The sequence below is a fragment of the Oncorhynchus keta genome, chromosome 21, assembly GCF_023373465.1.
Source record: "Oncorhynchus keta strain PuntledgeMale-10-30-2019 chromosome 21, Oket_V2, whole genome shotgun sequence".
NCBI classification, from domain to species: Eukaryota; Metazoa; Chordata; class Actinopteri; order Salmoniformes; family Salmonidae; genus Oncorhynchus; species Oncorhynchus keta.
The window spans coordinates 17,862,924-17,888,643 of NC_068441.1; the positions used below are offsets into that span (position 1 = coordinate 17,862,924).

General features: G+C 42.6%; 1 protein-coding gene across 2 annotated transcripts in view; it reads right to left on the bottom strand.

The window, feature by feature from the left end:
- Nucleotides 1-5,787: 5,787 nt before the first annotated feature.
- Nucleotides 5,788-25,720, bottom strand: part of LOC118400213 (immunoglobulin superfamily member 21-like) — a 285,623-nt gene continuing 265,690 nt past the window's right edge. Inside the window, exons 7-10 of one of the 2 annotated variants that reach the window (XM_035796847.2) lie at nucleotides 17,865-17,971; nucleotides 14,538-14,730; nucleotides 8,837-8,875; nucleotides 5,788-7,546 (exon numbers count right to left, since the gene is read on the bottom strand). In XM_035796847.2, coding sequence (XP_035652740.1) covers nucleotides 7,464-7,546; nucleotides 8,837-8,875; nucleotides 14,538-14,730; nucleotides 17,865-17,971 — 422 coding nt within the window. In that variant the 3' untranslated portion in view covers nucleotides 5,788-7,463. The remainder of the gene's footprint in view (nucleotides 7,547-8,836; nucleotides 8,876-14,537; nucleotides 14,731-17,864; nucleotides 17,972-25,720) is intronic. The other variant, XM_035796848.2, reaches the window with a different exon arrangement.

Sequence of the window (25,720 nt, forward strand, 5' to 3'; positions counted from 1 at the left end):
GCCTCCCATACAGACCTGGGTCCCTGAGGATCTGGAGGTAGTTGTCAGACATTACTCTAAGAGCTGACTGCTGCAGAGGGGCCTGCCAATGCTTCTTAGACAGCTCCACCTCCACACAGTTGCCCAAATCCAACTTGGCCTTAAAGATCTCCAACTCTGAGCTGCCCATGTTCTCTGGAGGCAGATTTATACATTTGGCCCCAGCTATGGTTTCTAGGCTGTGCTCCTCCCATGCACTGGGGTGCTTGGTGTCTGTGGTAGGACTGAGTGGGCTGGTGAACTTAACTAAACGACGGAGAGTTTTGATTGTGTGATATTAGATTGCTTCTTGTGTAAATATTTTCTGTCTGGATTTTAATGATTTGTATGATCCCCTGATGAAGAGGCCCAAGAGTGGGGAGGCTCAGTGAGGCTGCTGCCACATCTTCCAAACTCCACCGACTGTGAGTCCAGTGAATTCCCCTCAAACAGACCTAATATGGAGTCTGTGATGGAGTGCGAGGAACATTCCACATAGTATTCATAAATCTTTCCTCGCACAACGCTCTGCTTCCCAGGTCCCTCCATCACGAGGTTGGCATCCTCCACTGTGATCTCTGCCTTTGAGAGGAAGGTGGAGTAGGCCCCATGCAGCCCCAGGTCTTGCCTCAGTTACCTGCCCACACCCACCCCCACACTGCCCTCCAGCCTCTGCAGAAAGCAAGGGGACAGATGGCCCGATGGGCTGGCCAGACCACTGTTATTAGGATAAGGGAGTTTCAAGGTGGATCCAAACTTGCAATTTCTGATCTTAATCTCAGCCTCTTTAACTAACATGGGGATATCTATCTCAGCCTCCTCAACAAACACAGGGACTTCTCCCTCCAACTCCAAGCTGTTGTCTTCTACATTATTATTTGATCCATCCTGCGGCGTAACCATTTCTTCAGTGTTTGCGAGCCGGCAAAAATATTTTGTCTGGGGCAATTCTCCTTCCCCTGTTCCTGTATTGGTGTTGTCAGGTCATCCCTCACAGGGCTAATCTGTGAGTGGCCAGGCTGTTTGTCCCCATTGTTGCTGGAGTCATGTTTGGCTGTGCTTTGAGGCAACAGTTCCATCTTGCAGTTCCGACAGATTCCATTGGGTGCTTCAGTGGGCCCGTCTGAAGGAGGCCTGTACCCATGGGGCTGTAGAATCTGTATACACAGGAGATGAGCAGCACAGCGGCCAACGAACACGTCAGCCTCCCCAGCAGGTGAATGTCAAACTGGACACCCAGCAGGTCTGCTATGGGCATATCTAAACAGACGAGTTGCCAAGTTTAACAACCTTCTTGTCTGGGTATTTCTTTCAGTGCATCTTAGCCAATGGTAGCTGGCACCCAGCGTGCTGCAGAGATCTGATGACTGTGTCTGTTCTCTCTTCTCTCTCTGGACAACATGTAAACTGATACTTGCAGCAACACTATTTGCATCCCTCACCGGAGGGGTGGGGCAGCGGTCACGTTCTACTTGCAGCAGGTGATCATATTTGCTCTGTCCTTCACTATGTAGAAAATAACATATTTATACCGGGATGTTTTTTGACTCAACTCAAGATGAGTTTATGATGTTGTTTACTGAGTGAGTATTTAAGTGTTTTAACAACTTGGAAACTACTGTATACCACCACAAGGTTAAACTTGGATTCAGACTATTTGTGCTGTTTAGCCTAATGTTTGCATTATGTGTAGGAGTGGTCTGGATCATATGTCTCTATAGATATATCACACTCCCTCTCCAGTTAAACACATGGCAGGTTGCTATCTGCTGAGAACAGGGTTTGACTAAGGTGTGCAAAAGGCTGATTGGAGGCATTTGAGGCCATAATTACCAGGATACAGTTGTTTGCACAGGCAAAAGCCAATAGCAAATGTCTCTTACTATGCAACACACACTATACAACACATTTGTTTTGGCTCAGCTACAGAGGGAAAAGAGACCAGGGGTGATGTATATGTAAAATGTAACTATACATTTGGTAACACTTTATTTGGATAGTCCATCTGTACACGCTTAGAAAAAAAGTTGCTATCTAGAACCTAAAAGGGTTCTTCAGCTCTCCCCACAGGATATCTCTTAAAAGAACCCCTTTTGATTGCAGTTAGAACACTTTTGGTTCCAGGTAGAACCCTTTCTACAGAAGGTTCTACATGGAACCAAAAATGGTTCTACCTGGAACGAAAAAAGGCTTCTCCCTGGAACCATAAAGGGTTCTCCAATGGGGACAGACGAAGAACCCTTTTGGTAACCCTTTTTTCTAAGAGTGTAGATGCTCTACAGAGTATCAGTAACATTTCAAATAACTATGTACTAACCCTTATCCTAACCATAAACTTTACCCTAACCCTAACCTTTATTCTAAACCTAAACCTAATTGTAACCTTTGCAAACAGTTGCTTATCAACAGATAGTTTGTTGATAATATGACAATCTGTAGAGCATCTACATATGGAAAATTCGGACTATTCAAATGAAGCGTAACCATACATTGGTAATTTAAGCACAGACTTTTAGTTTCGAACGAAATGACTGTGTTAAAGTATTAATGATGTTGTCACTTCTATCACACTCCAATGAACACGTATTGTACCATGTAAGAGGGATGCAGTCAGACAACCGTCGGAGCCTCAATGCCAAAAAGGAGTGTTGACTGTATGAGTCTGACAATATCATCCATATTTATAGACTGAATGGGCATACACACATACATCTCTGTCACACTGGAGTCCTATCGCTCAGTCACTGCAGTTGAGCTGTCAAATTTGAATTTGTGTTGCCGATAACGCTTGACTGAGTCCAGGGTCACAACAAAGAGCTGGTCCAGCAGCGATGCAGTGACACTCAGGGAGACGTGTCACTCAGGTAGCCATTTCAACGAGTGTCCTCTGTGACATAGACACTATTTGGCCATCTGATAGCATAGCTTCCAGAGGCCCGTAAAGGGATCTTGATTCAGCAGGCACGGTTAGTCGTGAATAATTCACTGGTGTGCCACAAAGGCAGCTCCTTCTCTTCTGTGCCGCCGCTGTCTCAGGTGTACCATTCAGGAGCACTGCAGAACAAAATGATTGCCAGCATGTGCAGTGTTGTGCGGAGACTCTTTCACCTCTTCCCCTTCTGTGATATCATATGGACAGAAAGTGGGAAATGTAAAGAGTTTAAACAGCCGTAACTATTTGAGGTGAACCATACTACTGCAAGCGTTATTCTTGGAGGATGGGTGGATTGTGTAATAGATTAAGATCATGAAAGGGAGGCTATGGGGAAGTGAACGCTGTGGCTACATGACTAGCAGAGGACGAAATAACCTTAAGGTAATTCTGATTACAAGTTTAGCACTGAAGTATGAACAAACAAAGCAATTGATGCGTATATGTAATTCAAGCAAATATATTTACCATACTCTATATTTTTTTTCATTTGGTCTGAGCCCCTTTGAAAAAGCACTGATGTACTCATGAAAAACTATTATTGCATACTTCACAAAAATGATTACATTGGCAATCAGATATGCATGCCCTTCAAATAATGCGAACACAGCAGAAATGCATACTATAGAGCTAGGATGTCAAACAGTTTTCATAATTCAATGTGGTGTGCTTTAATTTGGTCTACTGTCTCTTTTATCATGGATGGCCTTCAATGAAGATCCACATGTACTTTTTGTAAGTTAAATACTGGAAGCGTTCTTTTCTCAGATGGACTCTGAGAAACATAAATAGCAAAACAAATGAGTATAATCATGCACTCACAGAATTGATAATTTTGTAAATAAAGTAATGAAGTGCATTTTATTCAGGCAGAATAATTCAAGTCATTAAAATACAATTAGCATAAATCATAGCTGATCCAACAAATGTAAATGCCTGGATATGGCTAAACACCATTGGGACTTTGAACCGGTGCTTTGGTCAGATGACATGAAAATAGAACTCTTTGGCCTTGCACATAAGAGGTGGTTTTGGCATCTAAATGAGAATGCATAAGTAGAACAAAACCCCATTCCTACTCTAAAATATGGTTGTTGATCTTTGATGTTACAGGGCTATTTTGCATCCAACGGTCCTGTGGCCCTTCTATACCTGCATTGCTTGCTGTTTGGGGTTTTAGGCTGGGTTTCTGTACAGCACTTTGTGACATCAGCTGATGTAAGAAGGGCTTTATCAATAAATGTGATTGATTGATTAAGGTCAAAGACCCCATTAACTTTTCCTAGTAGCAGGACATTTTAGCCATAGACCTGGTTGCCTCTGCCAGTGAATCTTCCAGCAAGACAATAACCCCAATCATACATCAAAATCCACAAAGAAATGGTTAATTGGTCACAAAATCATTTTGCATCTCAGTCTCAGGACTTGAAACCCATTGAAAACCTATGGTTTTAATTGAAGGCTTTCCATAAGTGCAGACAAAGGATATTAAGGAACTGGATTGTTTCTGTATGGAGGAGTAGTGTAAGATCCCTCCCAATGTGTTCTCCAACTCATAAAATATTTTAGAAAAAGGCTCAGTGCCATTATCCTCGCAAGGTGAGGTATTGAAAGGTATTGAAAACAGGGGTGTCAATAATTTTGACCCCTTCCTTCTTGAGAAAAATATGTTTAACTTGTTAAACAAAATATCTTTCTCTGAGCAATTCTATTGGTATAAAATAATATAATTTCCCAATTATTTTGAGAAAACAGTATACAGTACATGACCAAAAGTATGTGGACACCTGCTTTTCAAACATCTCATGCCAAAATCATGGGCATTAACATGGAGTTGGTCCCCCTTTTTCGGCTATAACAGCCTCCACTCTTCTGGGAAAGATTTCTACTAGATGTTAAAACATTGCTGCGGGACTTGCTTCTATTAAGCCACAAGAGCATTAGTGAGGTTGGGATCGGTGTTGGGTGACGAGGCCTGGCTCGCAGTCGGCATTCCAATTCATCCCAAAGGTGTTTGATGGGGTTAAGTTTAGGGCTCTGTGCAGCTCAGTCAAGTTCTTCCACATCGATCTCTACATAAGAAATGTTTATGGACCTCGCTTTGTTACATGGGGCTTTGTCATTCTGAAACAGGAAAGTGCCTTCCCCAAGCACAGAATCATCTAGAATGTAATTGTATTCTGAAGATTGTATTCTGAAGATTTCGCTTCACTGGAACTAAGAGGCCTAGCCTGACCCATGAAAAACAGCACCAGATCAGTATTCCTCCTCCACCAAACTTGACAGTTGGCACTATGCATTTGTGCAGGCATCTGCCAAACCCAGATTCGTCTGTCGGACTGCCAGATGGTGAAGTGTGATTCATAACTCCAGAGAACGCGTTTCCACTGCTTCAGAGTCCAATGGAGGCAAGCTTTACACCACTCCAGCCGACGCTTGACATTGTGCATGGTGATCTTAGGCTTGTGTGCGGCTGCTCGGCCATGGAAACCCATTTCATGAAGCTCCCGCCGAACAGTTCTTGTGCTTCCGGAGGCAGTTCGGAACTCATTTGTGAATGTTGCAACCGAGGACAGACGATTGAAAGTCACTGAGCTCTTCAGTAAGGCCATTCTACTGCCAATGTTTGTCTATGGAGATTGCTTGGCTGTGTGCTCGATTTTGTACACCTGTCATGCTTTGGTATATATAGATTAGCTCTGTACATGAATTCTTTATTTTATACAGTAATTTTTGGCTCATTTTTATGAGGGTGTCAATCATTTTGGACCCCACTGTATCCAGATCAGCATAAAGGGGTTTAATGTCCGTGTCAGAATACTGTATATTCCAACCTAATTATTTCCAGAAACTGAACTTGAAATATTTGGCAGTTTTATTGTAGATCTTCTGTAAAGAAAAGGCCCAAGGGATAATCTCTTGACCTCTGGAAGGTCATCAAATATTCCTGCCAAATACCTCCATATACACTTTGTCATGTCCCCAAAGTAGAGAAAGTCATAGTTGATGTGTTGAGAGGACATTTGCATAGATTCTTAATTTTTCCTCATATATTGGAATATGATTATTCTAAAGGTCATGTATGTATATTAACCTGTTATCCAATATGTGATGAAATAAATGATTAGGTAGGCCTATCTATCTCCCATAGTAAAGAGTGTAAGGCCGTTTTACTGTATGTCATTTAAAACACCCTTAGGTTGTAGAAGTAAAGTCAAGGCAGATTATTTGATAATCTCTCCATTTTAATACAGGTGATATGAAACAAATGCAACAACCCTGTTAGCACTCTGCTTCAGGTGAGCATCTTCCTGAAATGGTGGCTAACATGATCCTACAAGGAGATGTCAGGGGGAAGAGTTACATATTGTACATAATGCAACGTCACTTAAGTATGTAACAAGTAAATAACTGGATTACAGGCCAGTGACAATGAGATGCAGTGTTGACCACTGCAAAACACGAAAAGGAGAACGAATTGTCAAACGTCACATGCACTACAAATCCAAAACGGCAGACATAATGTAGGATATTTGCATTGTTTTTTCTGTCCTCATTTTCAAACTTGTCACACAGATGTAGAGACTGAATGAATGGGATCAGAAGGCTGTAAACTGTTCTGTCCTGACAGCCTATAGGATTATCTCTTGAAACAGCGATAAAGGATGAGAAAATACAAAACAAAGGCTGTGAGCAGCTGCAAACCCTCCCAACTCTTCACCAACCAATCCTAACCTGAACCCATAAAACCTCTTTGATTATCTTCAATATTTACACAGATGTACACAAAATACACTCAAAAAGGAGATTTTCCATTTTCTCTTTGCGTTTAGTCCTCTTGTACATTCCAAGCCATCCAAGAAAAGAAATACCTGTAATCGTGATAAAAAAGAATGTGCTCATTGAGCGGTCACATTTGTTCCCAGTTGTTTATGTGTAGCTTAAAGACTGGGTACAACACAGCCCAGTGAATGGGACAACTGGTTGGCCCTCCCACACTCGTCGGCTCAATGTCTCTCTTCACACTTGCAACATTTGAACATATCAAAACAAACCCAAATGCTTTTTATTTTCCTTTTTTAACAACTAATTTTATTGATCAACAGGCAGAGGTGTGACAAGAAACAAAAAGAAGGTGTGGTCGGGGGAAGGGGTATACTGGAGGTGGTTATTCTCATGTTCAGGAAGTTGTTTTCTTTATATTATAATCTTTGTTATTATTTCATTTCAAAAACAGAGTAGAGGCCCATCGGGTGGTGGCACTGGCTCCTGAAAGACTGATGCATGGAGGGCAGGTCTGATGACTGGAAAAGGCTTGCAGGACTGTGTGGTGTGGTTGTATGTGTGTCTGTTTGTGGTGTGGTGGTGTTTTGGGTATGTGTATGTGGTGTTTGTATGTGTGTTGGAAAGGCTTGGGATTGTTTGTGTGTGTGTGTGTGTGTGTCTCTGTGGGTCTACTGTGTGTTGTGTGTGAATTGTGTGTGTATACAGAGTGTGTGTTGGCTGGGAGTGTTCACGTCAGTTCCACGGTCACTGTGAGGGCCAGGGACAGCACCATCCATATTAGTCCGACTACATCCACGCGAGGGGCTCCATCTGCAAGGGCCAGAAAAAGAGAGAAGAGTCAGATACAATCACTATTTATAATTGCCAGTCACTAGACAAAACAGACTTTAATCTCAATAAAAACACTGATTGGTCAGTTACTTCTTTGTCAGGTCATAATTTCCTTTCTATGTAATAAAAATGAATGCAACCAAATCATGTACTGCCAGAGCAGATCTGGTCAGATATTATGTCTCGGTAAAGCCTTTCAAATCAAGGGCAATTGGGAATCCTGGCTCTTTGCTTTTATGTCAACTTAACCACATTCTCCACTGATGTTAATGATGCTAAACATGATATTCCTTCTAGAACTACAATTGTAATAGCCTTACGCATTCCGCTTGTTTAAGTAGGATTGCAATAAACAACTACTACGGGCCACTGCCCCACTTCCCATGCGTCTCTATACCTCAGTTAATTTCCACTATCATCAATATTCTAAAACATTTGTTAGGACAGCGAGAGGGTTGAAACTCTGACAGAGATGGATGGTGGCCCTTAAAAGGTATGTGGTTTGTTGCTGTTCTCTGCTGTGGCCTCTGTGCTGACTGACAGATAGGGTGGACTTCCCACACACACAGAGGGAGGAGTTGGCAGATCAGCCACTGAGCGATCAGACACGTGTGCGACCTCAGGGGCCATGTTCTACACCGATTTGACTTGCATGCGAGGCATATCTGCGCCTCGCTCTGCGATCAGTACCTTCCTCACTGACCTGATTCTGTCCTTGCTGTGGCAAACCTGCTCCTGCCGGATCATTTGCATATTAAAATTTACATCCGTAAGATATGGCAAGCAAAGCAGCAGAGAGAGAGAGAGACTGAGAAAGAGAACTATCATATCCCTCTGCGCTTTTTTTGACAATGCCTCATCTTAACATATGATAATTGGAGGTGCTGCAAATGAGGCCCCACAGTGTGTATGAAATAACCCTAATCTCACAGTTCTCACAAATGTATACAAGTGGATAGTGACTGAAGGAGTATTGTATCTGAACATAGGGGGAGAGATTTGTGTTGACGATAGAATGACAGACAGTGTTCACCTGTCGTCAGTGTGTCTGTCCATCAAACCCTAACCAAGAAGTAGCTAGTAGCTAGTCATTTGTTACTGTCCCATTTTGGATACAGATTGCATGCTTGTCATCTCAAATGTATTCAAATACATCTTCAAAAATGTGTGAGAAAAACAACATTCAAACAAACAAAAAGGAGAAATGCTCTTTAAAAGACTACAAAATAAACTTTCTCTGTGAGTGGTCTTCATGGGTGCCATACTTACTGTTCAGATTCTGAGTGTTTTTCATCATGGCAGGATTTTCTGTTGATAGAGATGAAGGGAAAATAGAGAGAGGGTAAACAGAAAGAGAGAGAGAGATATTGTACTATTACACTAAAAACTTTGAGAGTGTAATGTTTACTGTTCATTTTTCATTGTTTATTTTACCTTTGTTTATTATCTATTTCACTGCTTTGGCAATGTAAACATATGTTTCCCATGCCAATAATGCCCTTTGAATTGAATTGAGAGAGCGAGAGCGAGAGCGAGAGCGAGAGCGAGAGCGAGACAGACAGACAGACAGACAGACAGACAGACAGACAGACAGACAGACAGACAGACAGACAGACAGACAGACAGACAGACAGACAGACAGACAGACAGACAGACAGACAGACAGACAGACAGAGAAAAGAAGTGAAGTGATGATGAGAAAATAGTGAGCTGACATGGGTAGGGGGTCTAATGAAGCTGAACTCTACGTTCCTTAAGCTCATGTTAAATGACATCCCGCTGGTGAGCCTGTATTAATAGAGCTGTGGACATTGGGCTCTCTGGTAAGTTAGAGCAGCAGTTAGGTGGGGCAAGAGGGCAATAGCAGAAAAGAAACTGCTGATCTATTAGCATCCACATGCGATTTCCCTACTCAGTCCACAAAGACAGAGATAAATCAGTGTGTTTGTGACAGCCAGCCTCTTCACTGCTGAGTAAGACCTTTAAACAGGTTAACATTTACAAGGCTGCAGCACCAGACGGATTACCAGGACGCGTATTCAGAGCATGCACTGACCAGCTGGCAAGTGTCTTCACTGAAATGTTTAACCTCTCCCTGACGTAGTCTGCAATACCTACATGTTTCAAGCAGAACACCATAGTCCCTGTGCCCAAGAACTCCAAGGTAACCTGTCTAAGTGACTATCGCCCCTGAGCACTCACATCTGTAATTATGAAATCCTTTGAAACGCTGGTCATACCTCACGTAAACATCATCATCCCAGACACCCTGGACCCACTCCAATTCACATACTGCCCCAACAGATCCACAGATTATGAAATATCTACTGCACTCCACACAGCCCTCTCTCACATGGACAAGAGGAACACCTATGTGAGAATGCTGTTCATTGACTACAGCTCAGTGTTCAACACCATAGTGCTCTTCAAGTTCATCACTAAGCTAAGAAACCTGGGACTGAACACCTCCCACTGCAACTGGATCCTGGACTTCCAGAGGGGCCAAGTGGTGGGGGTATGCAACAACACATCCACCAACATGAGGGCCCCTCAGGGGTGTGTGCTTAGTCCCCTCCTGTATTCCCTGTTCACCCACGTCTGCATTGAGGTGCAAACTTCAACACCATTATTAAGTTTGCTGGCGACACAATGGTGGTAGGTCTGATCACTGGAAAGATGAAACGGCCTATAGGGAGGAGGTCAGAGACCTGGCAGTGTGGTGCCAGGACAACAACCTCTCCCTCAACATCAGCAAGACAAAGGAGCTGATCATGGACTACAGGAAACGGGGGGACGAGCACACCCCCATTTACATTGACAGGGCTGTAGTGCAGCGGGTCGAGAACTTGTTTCCAAACAGCTACAAGAGCATTAGTGAGGTTGGGCACTGATGTTGGGCGATTAGGCCTAGCTCACAGTCAGCATTTCAATTCATCCCAAAGGTGGTCGATGGAGTTGAGGTCAGGGCTCTGTGCAGGCCAGTCAAGTTCTTACACAATGATCTTGACAAACCATTTCTGTATGGACCTCACTTTGTGCACGGTGGAATTATCATGCTGAAACCGGAATGGGCCTTCCCAAAACTGTTGCCACAAAGTTGGAAGCACAGAATCATCTACAATGTCATTGTATTCTGTAGCGTTAAGGCTTAAGAGGGTGTGAACAATGCTGAATTTGAAACATCACATGCACTACAACTCCAAAATGGCAGACATACTGTAATGTAGGATATTTGTAAACTATTTCAATTGTTTCTACATAAGACCGAATCGAGGCGGTCGGTCACATATGTGACTCACCACCTGGATTCCGTCTTATGTAGCAAAATTTGAAATGTTTTTTTTTTACATTGTCAAAAAGTAGAGACTCAGATCTACCAAAGGGTATGTCATACACTGCATTTTCGAAGAACAATGGGGAAGTAATTCTGCTTTGAAAGGTGATAAACTTGTAAACGCATTTTGATTAAAACAAATAAAAATGTACATTCGAACGGCTCTCCTGTGAAGTCGTGACTTGTGACATATGCCTAGTTTCCTGAAACCACTCACATATATAATGTGTCAAGTCCAGACACATCCAACACAGTCATGAAGAGGGCACAACAACGTCTTTTCCCCCTCAAGATGGTTTAGCGTGGGTACTCAGATCCTCAAAACGTTTTACAGCTTCACCATTGGGACCATCTTGACTGGCTGTATCCCCGCTTGGTATGGCAACTGCTTGGCATCTGACCGCAAGGCCAAACAGAGGATTGTGCGTATGGCTCAGTACATCACCGGGGCCGAACTCCCTGCCATTCAGGACCTCTATACCAGGCGATGTCAGAAGAAGGCCTTAAAAATTGTCAAAGAGTCCAGCCACCCAAGTCATAGACTTGGTCTCTGCTACCGAACAGCAAGGGGTACAGATGCAAGGACCCCGAACAGCTTCTACCCGAAGCCATATCACTGCTAAATAGTTAGTTAACAAGTCACATATGTTGTATGGACTTACTCTGTGTGCAATACTAGTGTTTAACATGATTTTTTAAATGACTACCTCATCTCTGTACCCCACACAAACAATTATCTGAAAGGTCCCTTTGTCTAGCAATGAATATCAAGCACAGATTCAACCACAGAGACCGGGGAGGTTTTCCAATGCCTCGCAAAGAAGGGCACCTATTGGGGAACATTTTAAAAAGCAGACACTGAATATCACTTTGAGCATGGTGTAGTTATTAATTACACTTCGGATGATGTATCAATACACCCAGTCAGTACAAAGATACATGTGTCCTTCCTAACTCAGTTGCCCGGAGAGGAAGGAGACCCCTCAGGGATTTCACCACGAGGCCTCATGGTGACTTTAAAACAGTTACAGAGTTTAATGGCTGTGATAGGAGAAACCTGAGGATGGATCAACAACATTGTAGTTACTGCACAATACTAACATATTTGACAGAGTGAAAGAAGTAAGCGTGTACAGTATAAAACTATTCCAAAACATGCATCCTGTTTGCAACAAGGCACTAAAGAAATACTGCAAAAAGCTATTAACTTTTTGTCCTGAATACAAAAGTGTTATGTTTGTGGCAAATCCAATACAACATATTACTGAGTACCACTCTCCATATATTGAAGCATTCAAGCATAGACACTGGCAAATTAATTCACCTTTCAGCAGGGCAATAACGCAAGGCCAAATCTACACTGGAGTTGCTTACCAAAAAGACAGTGAATGTTCCTGAGTGGCCGAGTTACAGTTTTGACTTAACTCTACTTGAAAATCTATGGCACGACCTGACAATGATTGTCTAGCAATGAACAACAACCAATTTGAAAGAGCTTGAATACTTTTAAAAATAATAATTGGCCAATGTTGCACAATACAGGTTTGGAAAGCTCTTAGAGACTTACCTAGGAAGACTCACAGCTGTAATTGCTACCAAAGATGCTTCTACAAAGTATGGACTCAGGGGTGTGGATAATTATGGAAATGAGACATTTCTGTTTTTCAATTTCAAAACATTTGCAAACATTTCTAAAACCATGTTTTGACTTTGTCATTATGAGGTATTTTGTGTATATGGGTGAAAAAAAAACCATTGAATACATTTTTGAATTCAGGCTGTAACACAACAAAATGTGGAATACGTCAAGTGGTATGAATACTTTCTGAAGACACTGTATGTACATATCTTCCTCAATTACATCATACCCCTGCACATAAACTCGATACTGGAACCCCATGTATATAGCAAAGTTATCGATACTCCTTGTGTATTTATTATTACTATTATTATTACATTGTATTTATATGTTTTAGTATTATTTATCTATTTTCTTTGTCTCTGCAAGGTTGGGAAACCCCTATAAGTAAGTATTTCACTGTCAGTCTACACCTGTTGTTTACGAAGCTTGTGACAAATAACATTTGATTTGATGAGTCACTTCAGTGTAATCACCAAGGGTACGTGGATATGTTCATGATCAAGATATGAGAACTGCTTTCTGCCAGTGGAGAGTCTCAATAGCATGCCATCCTTATACTCTGTTATACCTGATGATGTATAATGAACAGTTTGCCAAGAGAACAGAGCTCCAAATATCCACTCTGGCCCTGGAGAGAGAACACACTAGGCACACACTGGTTGAATCAACGTTGTTTCCATGTCATTGTTAAATGAAGTTACACCGAAGTAATGTGGAATAGATGTTGAATTGACATCTCGGCCCAGTGGGAAGTGTCCCATTTCAAGGCCGCGGGGGACGGTTTCAAGGTCACTCAATCACCATTCTGCTCCTCTAAACATGAGTGGAAGCCATCTATACTAGGACAGAGACATAGACACACAGACAGCCAACATTCTGCACGTAGCATCAGGGTGTTAAATAGGCATTAGTGTTCTTTCTACCAAAACGCTCCCAAAGGTAACACCTTCCCAAAGAGACAGTTTCACTACCATATTTTTAAAACATTGCTCACTGGAGGATGTCCACGTGCGGATTTATCAAACGATGGACAGATAATTTCTTAATGGCAGTGCAGGCAGATTACTGTGTGGAATGGCCTTCTCTGCTGAATGGACCTGAGCTGATTTACCCTCTGATTGTCCTGCGGTAGCTACACACATGTCCATATATATATATATATCAATTCCAACTCTTGCATGGCAGTTATCTCTAACACGAGAGTAGATAATATATAATACAGGGGAGAAGACCTTCATCCTCGTTGCAGCGGTTTTGATTAAAACAGAGCAGCTATGATTGACAGGCCTCTGATCAAGTTCTCACATAGGAAGCAGTCATTCCACAGGGCCCAAGGGCAAACACACCAGGGCAGCAGGACATACAGCAGTAATAGAGTCAGGAAGCAAGCCAATTCCCACATCAACTAAAGCAAACTCAGGACTTGGGCACTGCGATAAATAGCAGCACATCATGAAAAGACTGATCTAGCTTGCTCAAGGTGGGTTGTTGAACAAAGAGATGACACTGTCAACAACAAAGATAATTTATTCTATTATGGGCCTTTCATGTGATTATTAGTAGTCAGTGTTGGAGAGAATGGGTACATTACATGCTGCTTGTGGGATTCCCATGGCTGTTGGATTTCTACTCACCCACATGAGGGGCATTACTCACTTGCATAAATCAGCCTTTGTACTAGAGACATTGCTGAGTCATTTAGTGATACAATCACTTATTACTCATGCACTTAGTTCGCATTGATAATTCATATCTAAAAATGGGCAGATAAATATATATTTTTTACATAAATGCATTGCTTAATACTTCAGAGTATGTGGATGCATAATATTAACAGTTGAAACACAATTTTAATGGTTTTTGAAATTTGAATGAGGATATTCCTTTGACTAGTGGGAATAAAACATACCATGAACAAGAACAAGTACTACATTTGTGATTCTCTGCAATGCCCTCTAGGATGACAGAATATGGTAACGAGTTTGGACACATACCAAAGACGATGAGGCGGGTGTGCGTGTCCGTGGAGCCCAGAGGATTCTGGGCCGTGCAGCGGTACATGGAGCCGTTGAGTTCGGCTGGCACTCGCTCCAGAATCAGCTCCTTCCCATCCCGCTCAGCACTCCCGTCAAGCAGACGGCCCCCGACCCGGGTCCAGGTGAAGAGAGGCTCAGGGAACACCTCATTCTATTAACAGACCACCACAAGTGTGTGTGAGAGAGGGTTGGACAAGAGGGGAAAAAGTTTAAGTCCCAGTCAAGAGATTAAGAGCAAAGGCTACATGAATAATACAAGCTCAATTCCCTAATGCAATGGTACGTTAGCAGTATGAATTAATAATCAACACTACATACTGACGCCACACACACAATCACACAATCACACAAACACACAAACACACAATCACACAATCACACAATCACACAAACACACAATCACACAATCACACAATCACACAATCACACAAACACACAAACACACTTTTGAAATCACCACATACGCTGCTGCTGCCTATTATCTATCCTGTTGCCTAGTCACTTACTACTACTATATGTACATACTGTACAGTAGCTACCTCAATCACCTCCTTCCCCTGCACATCGACTTAGTACTGGTTCTCCCTGTATTTAGCCTTGTTATTTTGACTCCTTATTGTTATTCGTTATTTACTATGTATTTATTTCTCTGTTACCATTTAAAAAAAAATATATATATATATATATATTTATTTTTTTATATTTTGCTCTGCATTGTTGGGAAAAGGACTCCTAAGTAAGCATGTCACTGTTAGTCTACACCTATGAAGCATGTGACAAATAAAATATGATTTACATTTGCAAATGTTTTCAGATGCTCATGCCTCTCAAGAAATTTCCCAGTTTCAAAATATTCCCCTTTTCAAAATGTCATATAATTCTCCCTCTGAGGGAAGAAGCCTTTCTGCAGTACTCCTCTGGATGTCTTTTCTGCCATCTGCTGGATACAGACATGTTATTCAAATCAAAACAGCTGGAGAACATGTCAGTAGAGGAGGAGAGGGCGTTTAGTAGTAAAGTGCAACGAGGGGTTGTGGCGCTCAAATTCAAAGGGAATTCAAAGGGAACAAAAGACCATCAGGAATTATGATCACTTCACACATTGTCAAAGAAGGACAGGCGTTTCTTCTGTTTCTGTGAATCCAGCTAGGGAACCCCGTTTCATCTAGTTTATACTGCAGGGCCGAGGGCCAAGAATGTTGCTGTCGTACATCTTGAGCGAAAGGCCAGAAAAAGATAGATGTCTAATCCTGAAGTGTGATGCAACAGAATGAAATTCCATTGAGATAAACTATTGATAATATGACCAGATTTTCTTTTACCATTTTGAAATGTGACCTCCCAGCCCTTTTGATAAAGGCCCAATGCAAACGTTTTTTATCTCAATATCAAATCATTTCAGGGTAACAATTAAGTATATTACCGTGATTATTTTTAATGAAAATGGTCAAAAACAATCAAAAAATTGCTTATTAGCAAGAGCAGTTTCTCAAGCAAGAATTTAGCTAGGACTGTTTGAAAGTGGTCTGAGTGGGGAGTGGAAAACTGAAAACTAGCTTTTATAGGCAGAGGTTTGAAACTCTCTTTCTTATTGGTCTATTAACTAATTTGCCGCCTTGTGACGTCACCAGGCAGGCCAAAACTCCATCCCACCAAAACAGGCTGACATTTCAGGTAGTCTTTTCAAACAGCTCGCACACTACAAGGACATTATTATCAATTCACAATTGAAAATGTCTTAAAGAAAATACCACGACTAGACTCTTGTCACTGTGTGACCCATACTGTAGAAATGCTTTAATGAACTGAATGTATGCCTTTAAGGAGCTGGTGTGTCATCATTCTGACTAAGCTAGTGTGATTTGTGTAACCTTTAAAAATGACTGCCCTGATAGGAGTTCTGAAACCAAAGAATTCACATGGTGACAGAAGTGAAAGTAGTTTGTTGATCAGGGGCAGTCATGGCATAAGGTTCTATCAAGATAAAAAACATGAAAGGTCCTATCACATATCCCCAATGGCATTACAGAGCCTAAATGAAAAAGACAGCTCCAATAAAAGCACCAGGGCCTTTCTTATCTTCATATGGATTAATACAGAGTGGGGACAAAGCATATCAAGTGGAAAGAAAACTAAAAGCCCACCCTGTGTGATTATGTATAATTCTGATATTATAAACCGTAGGGGATACTGATATCTTTTTTATCACACAATGAGAAGACAAGAGAGGTATATGTCTTAGCACTAAATCTTATCTACTAGTGAAACCCTAGAGCCTTGGTCCAGTGAAGGATAAGGGAGATTTTCTTTGGGATGAATCTCCATGCACGGATGTTTGTTTCCGAAGGGCCTAATTTGCTCTATGTCCCAGTCAAGCCTGTTTATAGTGACCATTCTTAACACTATTCAAAGGAGATCTTCAAATAATATGACATTAATGGGTGGAGATAGTCGTATACATCTGCCAAGACTCTAAACTGCTACACTAAACCCAAGGCACCGAATAAGTGCCATTATTAGATTGAAAGTAGCAAACCAGAATAAAGCAATGAAAAACAAACACTTTATAAAAACACACAGCGCTATCATGCCCAGAAATTCATGAAGCATTGAATGAAAAGTAACAAAGGTGATTGGTGTGCTGGTCCATTAGCATGGCATATCAGAATTTGCCTTGTACTCTCCACCTGGTTGGCTCTAGCAGGCAGAGCCAACACCGTGGCATCCCTATTCCTGTCACTGAGATGGGGATCAGCTACTACTGGAAACATATCATTTTTGGGGGCAGAGGATGATAGTTACACAAGGACAATCTCCTGACTGGAATGCTCTAGCAGGTACAAACCCAAACTCTGCTCTGCTGAGCAATCCTCTAACAGCTAGCTTGAGATGCATGCCTTAAGGAGATAGACTTAAGAAAATAAAAAAACATCAGAGAATTGGAGCTATCCATAAACAAACAGATTTTGAATGGGTTATTTATTTCACATTGAAATAGTTTATTGCCTTGAGGCATAGTCAGAACCCCACATTGAAAAAATACATGTGAAAAGATAAAACAATTCCCCCAAATTTCTAACAAGTCACTTTTTCCAATAGTGCACTTTTTTCCAAACAAAAAACAGTATGCTAGCCTTAGACCGAGAAGACGTATGGTATATCTCTCACCCTGTAAGAATGGCCACTATATCAGAAAACTCGACAGGCTTAACTGCACATCTCCCTATCCCGTCCTATCCCAAACTGAACATGGCCCTCCGGTTTCATAAACCCCCATGCACTTACCCCAGGAACCCCAGCGCCTACCTGGAATCCTTGCACGGTGATGCGCACCGTATCCCCTACCTTTGCCCTGGTGGGGGTCATCAAAAGCTTGGGGCCCTTAGGAGCCGCTGGGAGAGAGAGAGAGAAAGAGAAAGAAAATAGAAAAGAAGTGTCAACCCAGTGGCATGTCAAGTAAATACAGGAGGTACCTATTTTGTTTGGAGGGAAGAAGAGGAGATGGAGGCGAATACAATTTCCTCGGGACCTCCATGTCCTTTCATCCACAGCTAAGGCCACTGCAGATTTATTCCCCCTTGGAGAGAGAGGGGACTAAATTGGATAGACAGTCATTACTGGAGGAGAATGGGAGCGCACCAGTAGGAGTGTGGTGGCAACGAGAGAACTAATTCCCTTGTCTTAGCACATACGGAGCCCCCAGATGGTATCCATTAGGTTCCTATTGAAACAATGGGAGTTTCAGGAGAAGGGACAGGGAAGCTTTCATATTGTTCACTTTCAGAGGGGCCTATATGGATTATGTATGGAGCAGAGATTGAAGACATTGAATGATTTGCATATGATTTAAGGGTGCAATATGCAGAAATAATCAAGCTTTGATTATTTGAGTCAGATGTGTAGTGCTAGGGGAAAAAAACTAAATGTGCACCCCTTGGGGTCTCCAGGACCGAGTTTGGGAAACACTTGTAGAGACTCATTGTACAATCTAAACCGCTGTGAAATATCTGTTCAATAACCAAAGACGTTGTATTTTCAGCTGTTTGAAGCTGGAGTACAAAACTGAAAGTAAAAGACTAAAAAACAAAACTTAAGAACGGGAAGCATAGAAATAGCATACATAGAACATATCTACCGCTTCTTAGATTCGCTTTCAGTAAGATCTATACCTCGTATTTCTATGTGAATTTGATCAGGTCTCCCAAAAATGTACATATTGCAGCTTTAAGATTGAGTGTCATCCATTTAAGATTACACTATGCAACCTTAGTGATGTACTATACAGCATTGTAGCAGGAGGACAAATTGTAATTCTGTGGTGATGTGGTAGTCGTAGGGGCTTAAATTGGGCCTGCATAAACTGGTTCTGCTTCGCTTCAGTTGACTGACAATTTCCCTCTAGATAACCATATAGCACGCTTTCTGATCCCTTATGTTAGACAATGAACCAAAAAGAAGTAATGAGATTTGGTTGGACGAGGGGAATCCTAAATAGGTCAGATATGCACGCCAACATCTAGTTATTCAGGAACCTTACAATGAATCAAATTCACTTTTCTCAATATAAATCACAATGTGCTTGTTTCAACTGATGAGCGAAACTAAAATAAATAAATAAACAGATAAATGACCTAAATTCCACCCATAAATCACGTCACAAAGCGTCGGCTGGAACTAATGAAGCATGCCTTTTCTTGGGCAGACACTGATTCTTACCCTGCATCTGGCTAATGGATTAGGAGATCTTCCATCACATTTGAAAATATCGGAACAAAAATATAAACGCAATATGTAAAGTGTTGGTCCCATGTTTCATGAGCTGAAATAAAGGATCCCAGAAAAACAAACAAAAAGCTTATTTCTCTACATTTTTTGGCACACATTTATTTACATCCCTGTTTGTGAGCATTTCTCCTTTGCCAAGATACCTTGTGCTGGGAAAAATAAAATGCCACTCTAAAATGTGCAGTTTTGTCACACAACACAATGCCACAGATGTCTCACGTTTTGAGTGAGAGTGCAATTGGCATGCTGACTGCAGGGATTAAATGTTAATGTTCATTTCTCTACCATAAGTCGCTTCCAACGTCATTTTAGAGAATTTGGCAGTACGTCCAACCGGCCTCACAACCGGCCTCAAAACACACCACGTGTAACAACGCCAGCCCAGGACCTCCACATCTGGCTTCTTCACCTGCGGGATCGTCTGAGACCTGATGGAACTATGGGTTTGCACAACCAAAGAATTTCTGCACAAACTGTCAGAAACTGTCTCAGGGAAACTAATCTGCTTGTTTGTTGTCCTCAACAGGGTCATGACCTGACTGCATTTCGGCATTGTAACTGACTTCAGTGGGCAAATGCTCACTGAAGTGCTCTTCACAGATGAATCCCAGTTTCAACTGTAATGGGCCGATGGCAGACAGCGTGTATGGCATTGTGTGGGGCGAGTGGTTTTCTGAAGTCAACATTGTGAACAGAGTTCCCTATGGTGGCAGTTGGGTTATGGTATGTGCAGGCATAAGCTACAGACAACGGACGCAATTGCATTTTATCAAAGGCAATTTGAATGCACAGAGACTCATTGTAGTGCCATTCATCCGCAGTCATCACCTCATGTTTCAGCACGGTAATGCGCAAGGATCTGTACACAATTCCTGGAAGCTGAACATTTCCCAGTTCTGGCCTGCATACTCAGACATTTCACCCATTGAGCATGTTTGGGATGCTCTGGATCGACATGTGTTCCAGTTTCTGCCAATATACAGCAACTTCGCACAGCCATTGAAGAGGAGTGGGACAACACTCCACAGGTCACAATCAACAGCCTGGTCAACTCTATGCAAAGGAGATGAGCATGGTCGTCACACCAAATACTGACTGGTTTTCTGATCCACACCCCTACTTTAAAAAAAAGTTATCTGTGACCAACAGATGCACATCTGTATTCCCAGTCATGAAAAATGCATAAATTAGTGGCTAATTAATTTATTTCAATTGACTGCTTTCCTTATTTGAACTGTAACTCAGTAAAATCATTGAAATGGTTGCATGTTACATTTGTATTTTTGTTCAATGTACAGTATATCAAGTCAGGTGACCCTTTAAGATAACATGATCTCCTTCCTTCTACTTCTGTTACTATCTTCCAGAGATGTGAATTAGATTGTGACATTACCGCGTAGAGCACAGAGTGGTGAGATAGATGCAAGACAAGAGAGAAGCTTGTCAATACATACCTCAATGACAACAACGACTCCCTACAGTTACTATGTTGAAATTAAATGGATCTAAGTCAGGCTACCTAAACGTGGAAAAACAATTATCTGAAAGAACTGGACAGAACTGGGGAAACTATAATCCAGCTCTTGCATTGAGTTAGGCCTAAAGTAGACATATCAATTATCAGCCCTAAATGAAAGATTTGACATTGAATCAAGCTCATCATACACATCAACATTACAGTATTACACTATAAGTGGTCTCAAGTCCATGATGAAGATGTCACTTGTCCAGTTACCTGGGGAGTGTGATTGCTACATTGTCTGCTTCCCACCTCCCACTTCCCGTCCGAAAGGTATTTTCAGTACTGGTGTCATGACGTCACAGTGCTTGCTGGCACCGTTGAGAGGATGATGGCTAATTTCTGGGACCCACTCCAACAACGACAGTTGGCGTCCAACGTCATCACCTTTGATTAGAACAGCATGCAATGTGACTGACATACTGCGGCACCTGGGAGGGCATTGGCCTCACAGGGAAATAAGCCCTACTCTCCCAAGATGTTGACCAGCAACCCAACCTCCTCACTGGTCAGCCTGGAACTGTTAGCACTGTGGGATGGGTCAGTGGACACACAGTGCTCTCAGTAAACAACAGCGCTCTCTGCATCAGGTGTGCTTTGTGATTCAGCCAAACATCAGCAGGCCTAGTTTCTGACTCTACAGATTTGGATGACTGTCGATAACTCAGAAATAGACAGAGAACCTGCAGCTTTGTCTGGTTGAGTTGTAATCGAAAAATAGTGATGGAAGAAATGTGAATGATTATAAAACCAGTGATAAAGATTCAACTAGCTTGGCGTGTTGATTCAATTTGGCATTATCCATATGGATGGCTGTATCTCACAGGAGGGAGCCACACCTTTGCCGTGGCAATGTCCACGACGAAACATTAGCACGGAAGTACTGGGGTCACTGATGCCAGGAGAGGTGTGGCGACTGATGAAAAGTTGAATTTACAAAATGTATGTTACTATTTGCTTAACACTATAAGGATTGTTTTAGAGTGTTCTCATTTGTTCCAAACTCATCCCTCTTGAAGGGGGGGGAGAAATAATTGTTCATCACCGTATATTGTTTGAATTTTTATTTGCAATGATGCTGGATTGTAATGGTTTTTTGTTGTGGTTGTTTTTTACTTGTTTCCTTTTGTCCATTCAGAACTTGTGTCTACTAACTCGTCCTCCGTTTGGGTCAGATAGTTGATGGGATAATTTTGTTGGCTATTTTCTATATTAATGATAGGGAAACTTTATTCACAACTCTTGTCATGAGACATTTACTGCGTAAACTCTATTTTTCATACATTGTAGAATGTTGGCAAGTTGAAGTGTGTACTTTCACTGTATTGCTATTTGGAATGCTTTCCAAGGCTTTCACAAAGAGTGGGGATTCATCGAATTTGCAAACTGACTCCGATGATGGGCCTGAATTGTCCAGCTAACCCACACCTTCTGATGGAGGTGATGGAGGATTCCACGATGGGACAGCTGAGAATTCTATGCAGGGTACCTCTAAAGACTGACATTCCACCCTGGTGGGACTATACCTTCTATGAGGAGAGCTCCAGGACTGTAACTGCCATGGATGAGCAGTTCATGCAAGCCAAGCTGGGGGCGACCATCTTCTTGAGTGCCTCCACTGCCTTGGCCAAATACGCATACACCTGGGACTTGGTGTATCACGCATGCGTCTTGGCGAGCCTGCTTGTGGTAACTATAACACTGGTTCAATGCTGTTATTTCACAACTCAAAGGTTCCAAACGGGGGATTACTGTAGTTGCTAAAAATAGAAAGAGTGAACAAATGTGAACGATGATGAAGGCCAGCGACGAAGAGGTGTCATGTAACTAGCCTGGCGTGTTGATAGTTGATAGTAATTTACTCTGTTATTCTGTAACGCATCATGTATTTCATGTACACTGTAATTGTTTGAGTGTTAATTATTTCATGACTAATAAATCCAATTAGTTGAATTGAGTAAATATATTCCTAATTTTACAGAGTGATTATTTGATTGACTTTACAGTCATAATTTAGTAGGTGTATTGGTAGTTGTTATTTACACTACACATAGCATATGCTTGGGTTCCACCTTGACATCCTTGATCTACTTGACTCAATAAATTAATGCTAGAACACTGGTTGCCAGGATTAGCTATTTGTATCTAGCCTCTTAATAATTGCACAACGGTCCAAGATAGACACATGTTCATTATAGTCATACTGAGTCGGTGATGCAAGGATTCACACATTCATCTCACACATCCAACCCGCAGCCTGCACTGGACTCCTTACAATACCAAGATGAGAGTGTGATAAATATGGAGATGAGACACAGGTGAACATAGAGACACACGCATGCACGCACACGCACCACAAACATCAACACACAGACAGACACTCTCAAACTGTACACCAGCCCTCCTGAAATAGAACATCTGCTCTGTGATTATCACGGTCTGGGGAGGAAATGACTGGTGGACGCAGGCATGGATCATATTTCAGCATCGTATATGAAATGATAATTCCTCCAGTCTTTTCATGCTGCTGAATAATAGATGATGCAAATAAAAGGAGTACAGTCCTTTTAATTATTCAGATGCACTGAGTTAATGAATTCTGGAACTGAGGCGAATGGTGAGACCCAGGCAAGAAACTCATAGAGGTGTGGTCCATTCTGAGAAGCTCCCAAGGCCCCATCCCAAATCAATTTGTAAGGCGAGCACAGAGCAGCTTGTTAATATTCATGATATGTAATACAACTTTGGTCAGTTGCCAGAATGTCGCTCTGTCTCATTCGGTGTGCATACCATCCACTGCTTTCAAGTACATCATTCGCCAATGTTCGGTCCCTGGACAATAAAGTAGACGAGTTCAGGGCGAGGATCTCCTTCCAGAAAGACATCAAGGACTGTAACATAGTCTGTTTTACGGAATCATGGCTTTTTACGGATAAATTGTTCCTGTCCATTCAGCCAGTGAGGTTCTCCATCCGTTATGCGGATCGACAGGAAGAAAGAACTCTCCAGGCAAAATAAAGGTGGAGGGGTTTGTTTCATGATTATCAACTCATGGTGTGATTGTGGTAACGTACAGGAACTCAAATCCTTTTGTTCTCCAGATCTGGAATACCTCCTCAACATATGCCGAATGCATTACCTCCTGAGAGAATTGTCTTTGATCATCGTCATTGCTGTGTATATTTCCCCCAAGCTTACACTGAACTGTGAACTGCATATCCTGAGAACACACACTTTTTGTATCTGGGGACTTTAATAAACAAAATCTTAGGAAAACACTACAGAAATTCTATCAAGATATCTCCTGTGCTACACGCACAACAAGGACCCTGGATCATTGCTACGCTCACTTCCGTGAGCATTACATAAGGCCCTCCCCACCCTTCCTTTGGCAAATCAGATCACGCCTCCACTCTGGTCCTCCCCACCTATAGGAAGAAACTTAAACAGGGCGGCATTCAGTAAGTTTTTATGTTCTGGAACGTTCAATTGAATGGAAAGAGTGCTGTGATGAACGACCAGTTGAAAAACAACTGACGTGGAGTTCCAGGTCTCCGGTAGCCTCTGGAACTGCCGATCTGCGGCCAACAAGGCAGAGTTCATATCAGCCTATGCCTCCCTCCAGTCCCTCGACTTCTTGGCACTGACGGAAACATGGATCACCACAGATAACACTGCTACTCCTACTGCTCTCTCTTCGTCCGCCCACGTGTTCTCGCACACCCGAGAGCTTCTGGTCAGCGGGGTGGTGGCACCGGGATCCTCATCTCTCCCAAGTGGTCATTCTCTCTTTCTCCCCTTACCCATCTGTCTATCGCCTCCTTTGAATTTCATGCTGTCACAGTTACCAGCCCTTTCAAGCTTAACATCCTTATCATTTATCGCCCTCCAGGTCCCCTCGGAGAGTTCATCAATGAGCTTGATGCCTTGATAAGCTCCTTTCCTGAGGACGGCTCACCTCTCACAGTTCTGGGCGACTTTAACCTCCCCCACGTCTACCTTTGACTCATTCCTCTCTGCCTCCTTCTTTCCACTCCTCTCCTCTTTTGACCTCACCCTCTCACCTTCCCCCCTACTCACAAGGCAGGCAATACGCTCGACCTCATCTTTACTAGATGCTGTTCTTCCACTAACCTCATTGCAACTCCTCCAAGTCTCCGACCACTACCTTGTATCCTTTTCCCTCTCGCTCTCATCCAACACTTCCCACACTGCCCCTACTGGATGGTATCGCGCCGTCCCAACCTTCGCTCTCTCTCCCCCGCTACTCTCTCCTCTTCCATCCTATCATCTCTTCCCTCTGCTCAAACCTTCTCCAACCTATCTCCTGATTCTGCCTCCTCAACCCTCCTCTCCTCCCTTTCTGCATCCTTTGACTCTCTATGTCCCCTATCCTCCAGGCCGGCTCGGTCCTCCCCTCCCGCTCCGTGGCTCGACGACTCATTGCGAGCTCACAGAACAGGGCTCCGGGCAGCCGAGCGGAAATGGAGGAAAACTCGCCTCCCTGCGGACCTGGCATCCTTTCACTCCCTCCTCTCTACATTTTCCTCCTCTGTCTCTGCTGCTAAAGCCACTTTCTACCACTCTAAATTCCAAGCATCTGCCTCTAACCCTAGGAAGCTCTTTGCCACCTTCTCCTCCCTCCTGAATCCTCCTTCCCTCTCTGCAGATGACTTCGTCAACCATTTTGAAAAGAAGGTCGACGACATCCGATCCTCGTTTGCTAAGTCAAACGACACCGCTGGTTCTGCTCACACTGCCCTGCCCTGTGCTCTGACCTCTTTCTCCCCTCTCTCTCCAGATGAAATCTTGCGTCTTGTGACGGCCGGCCGCCCAA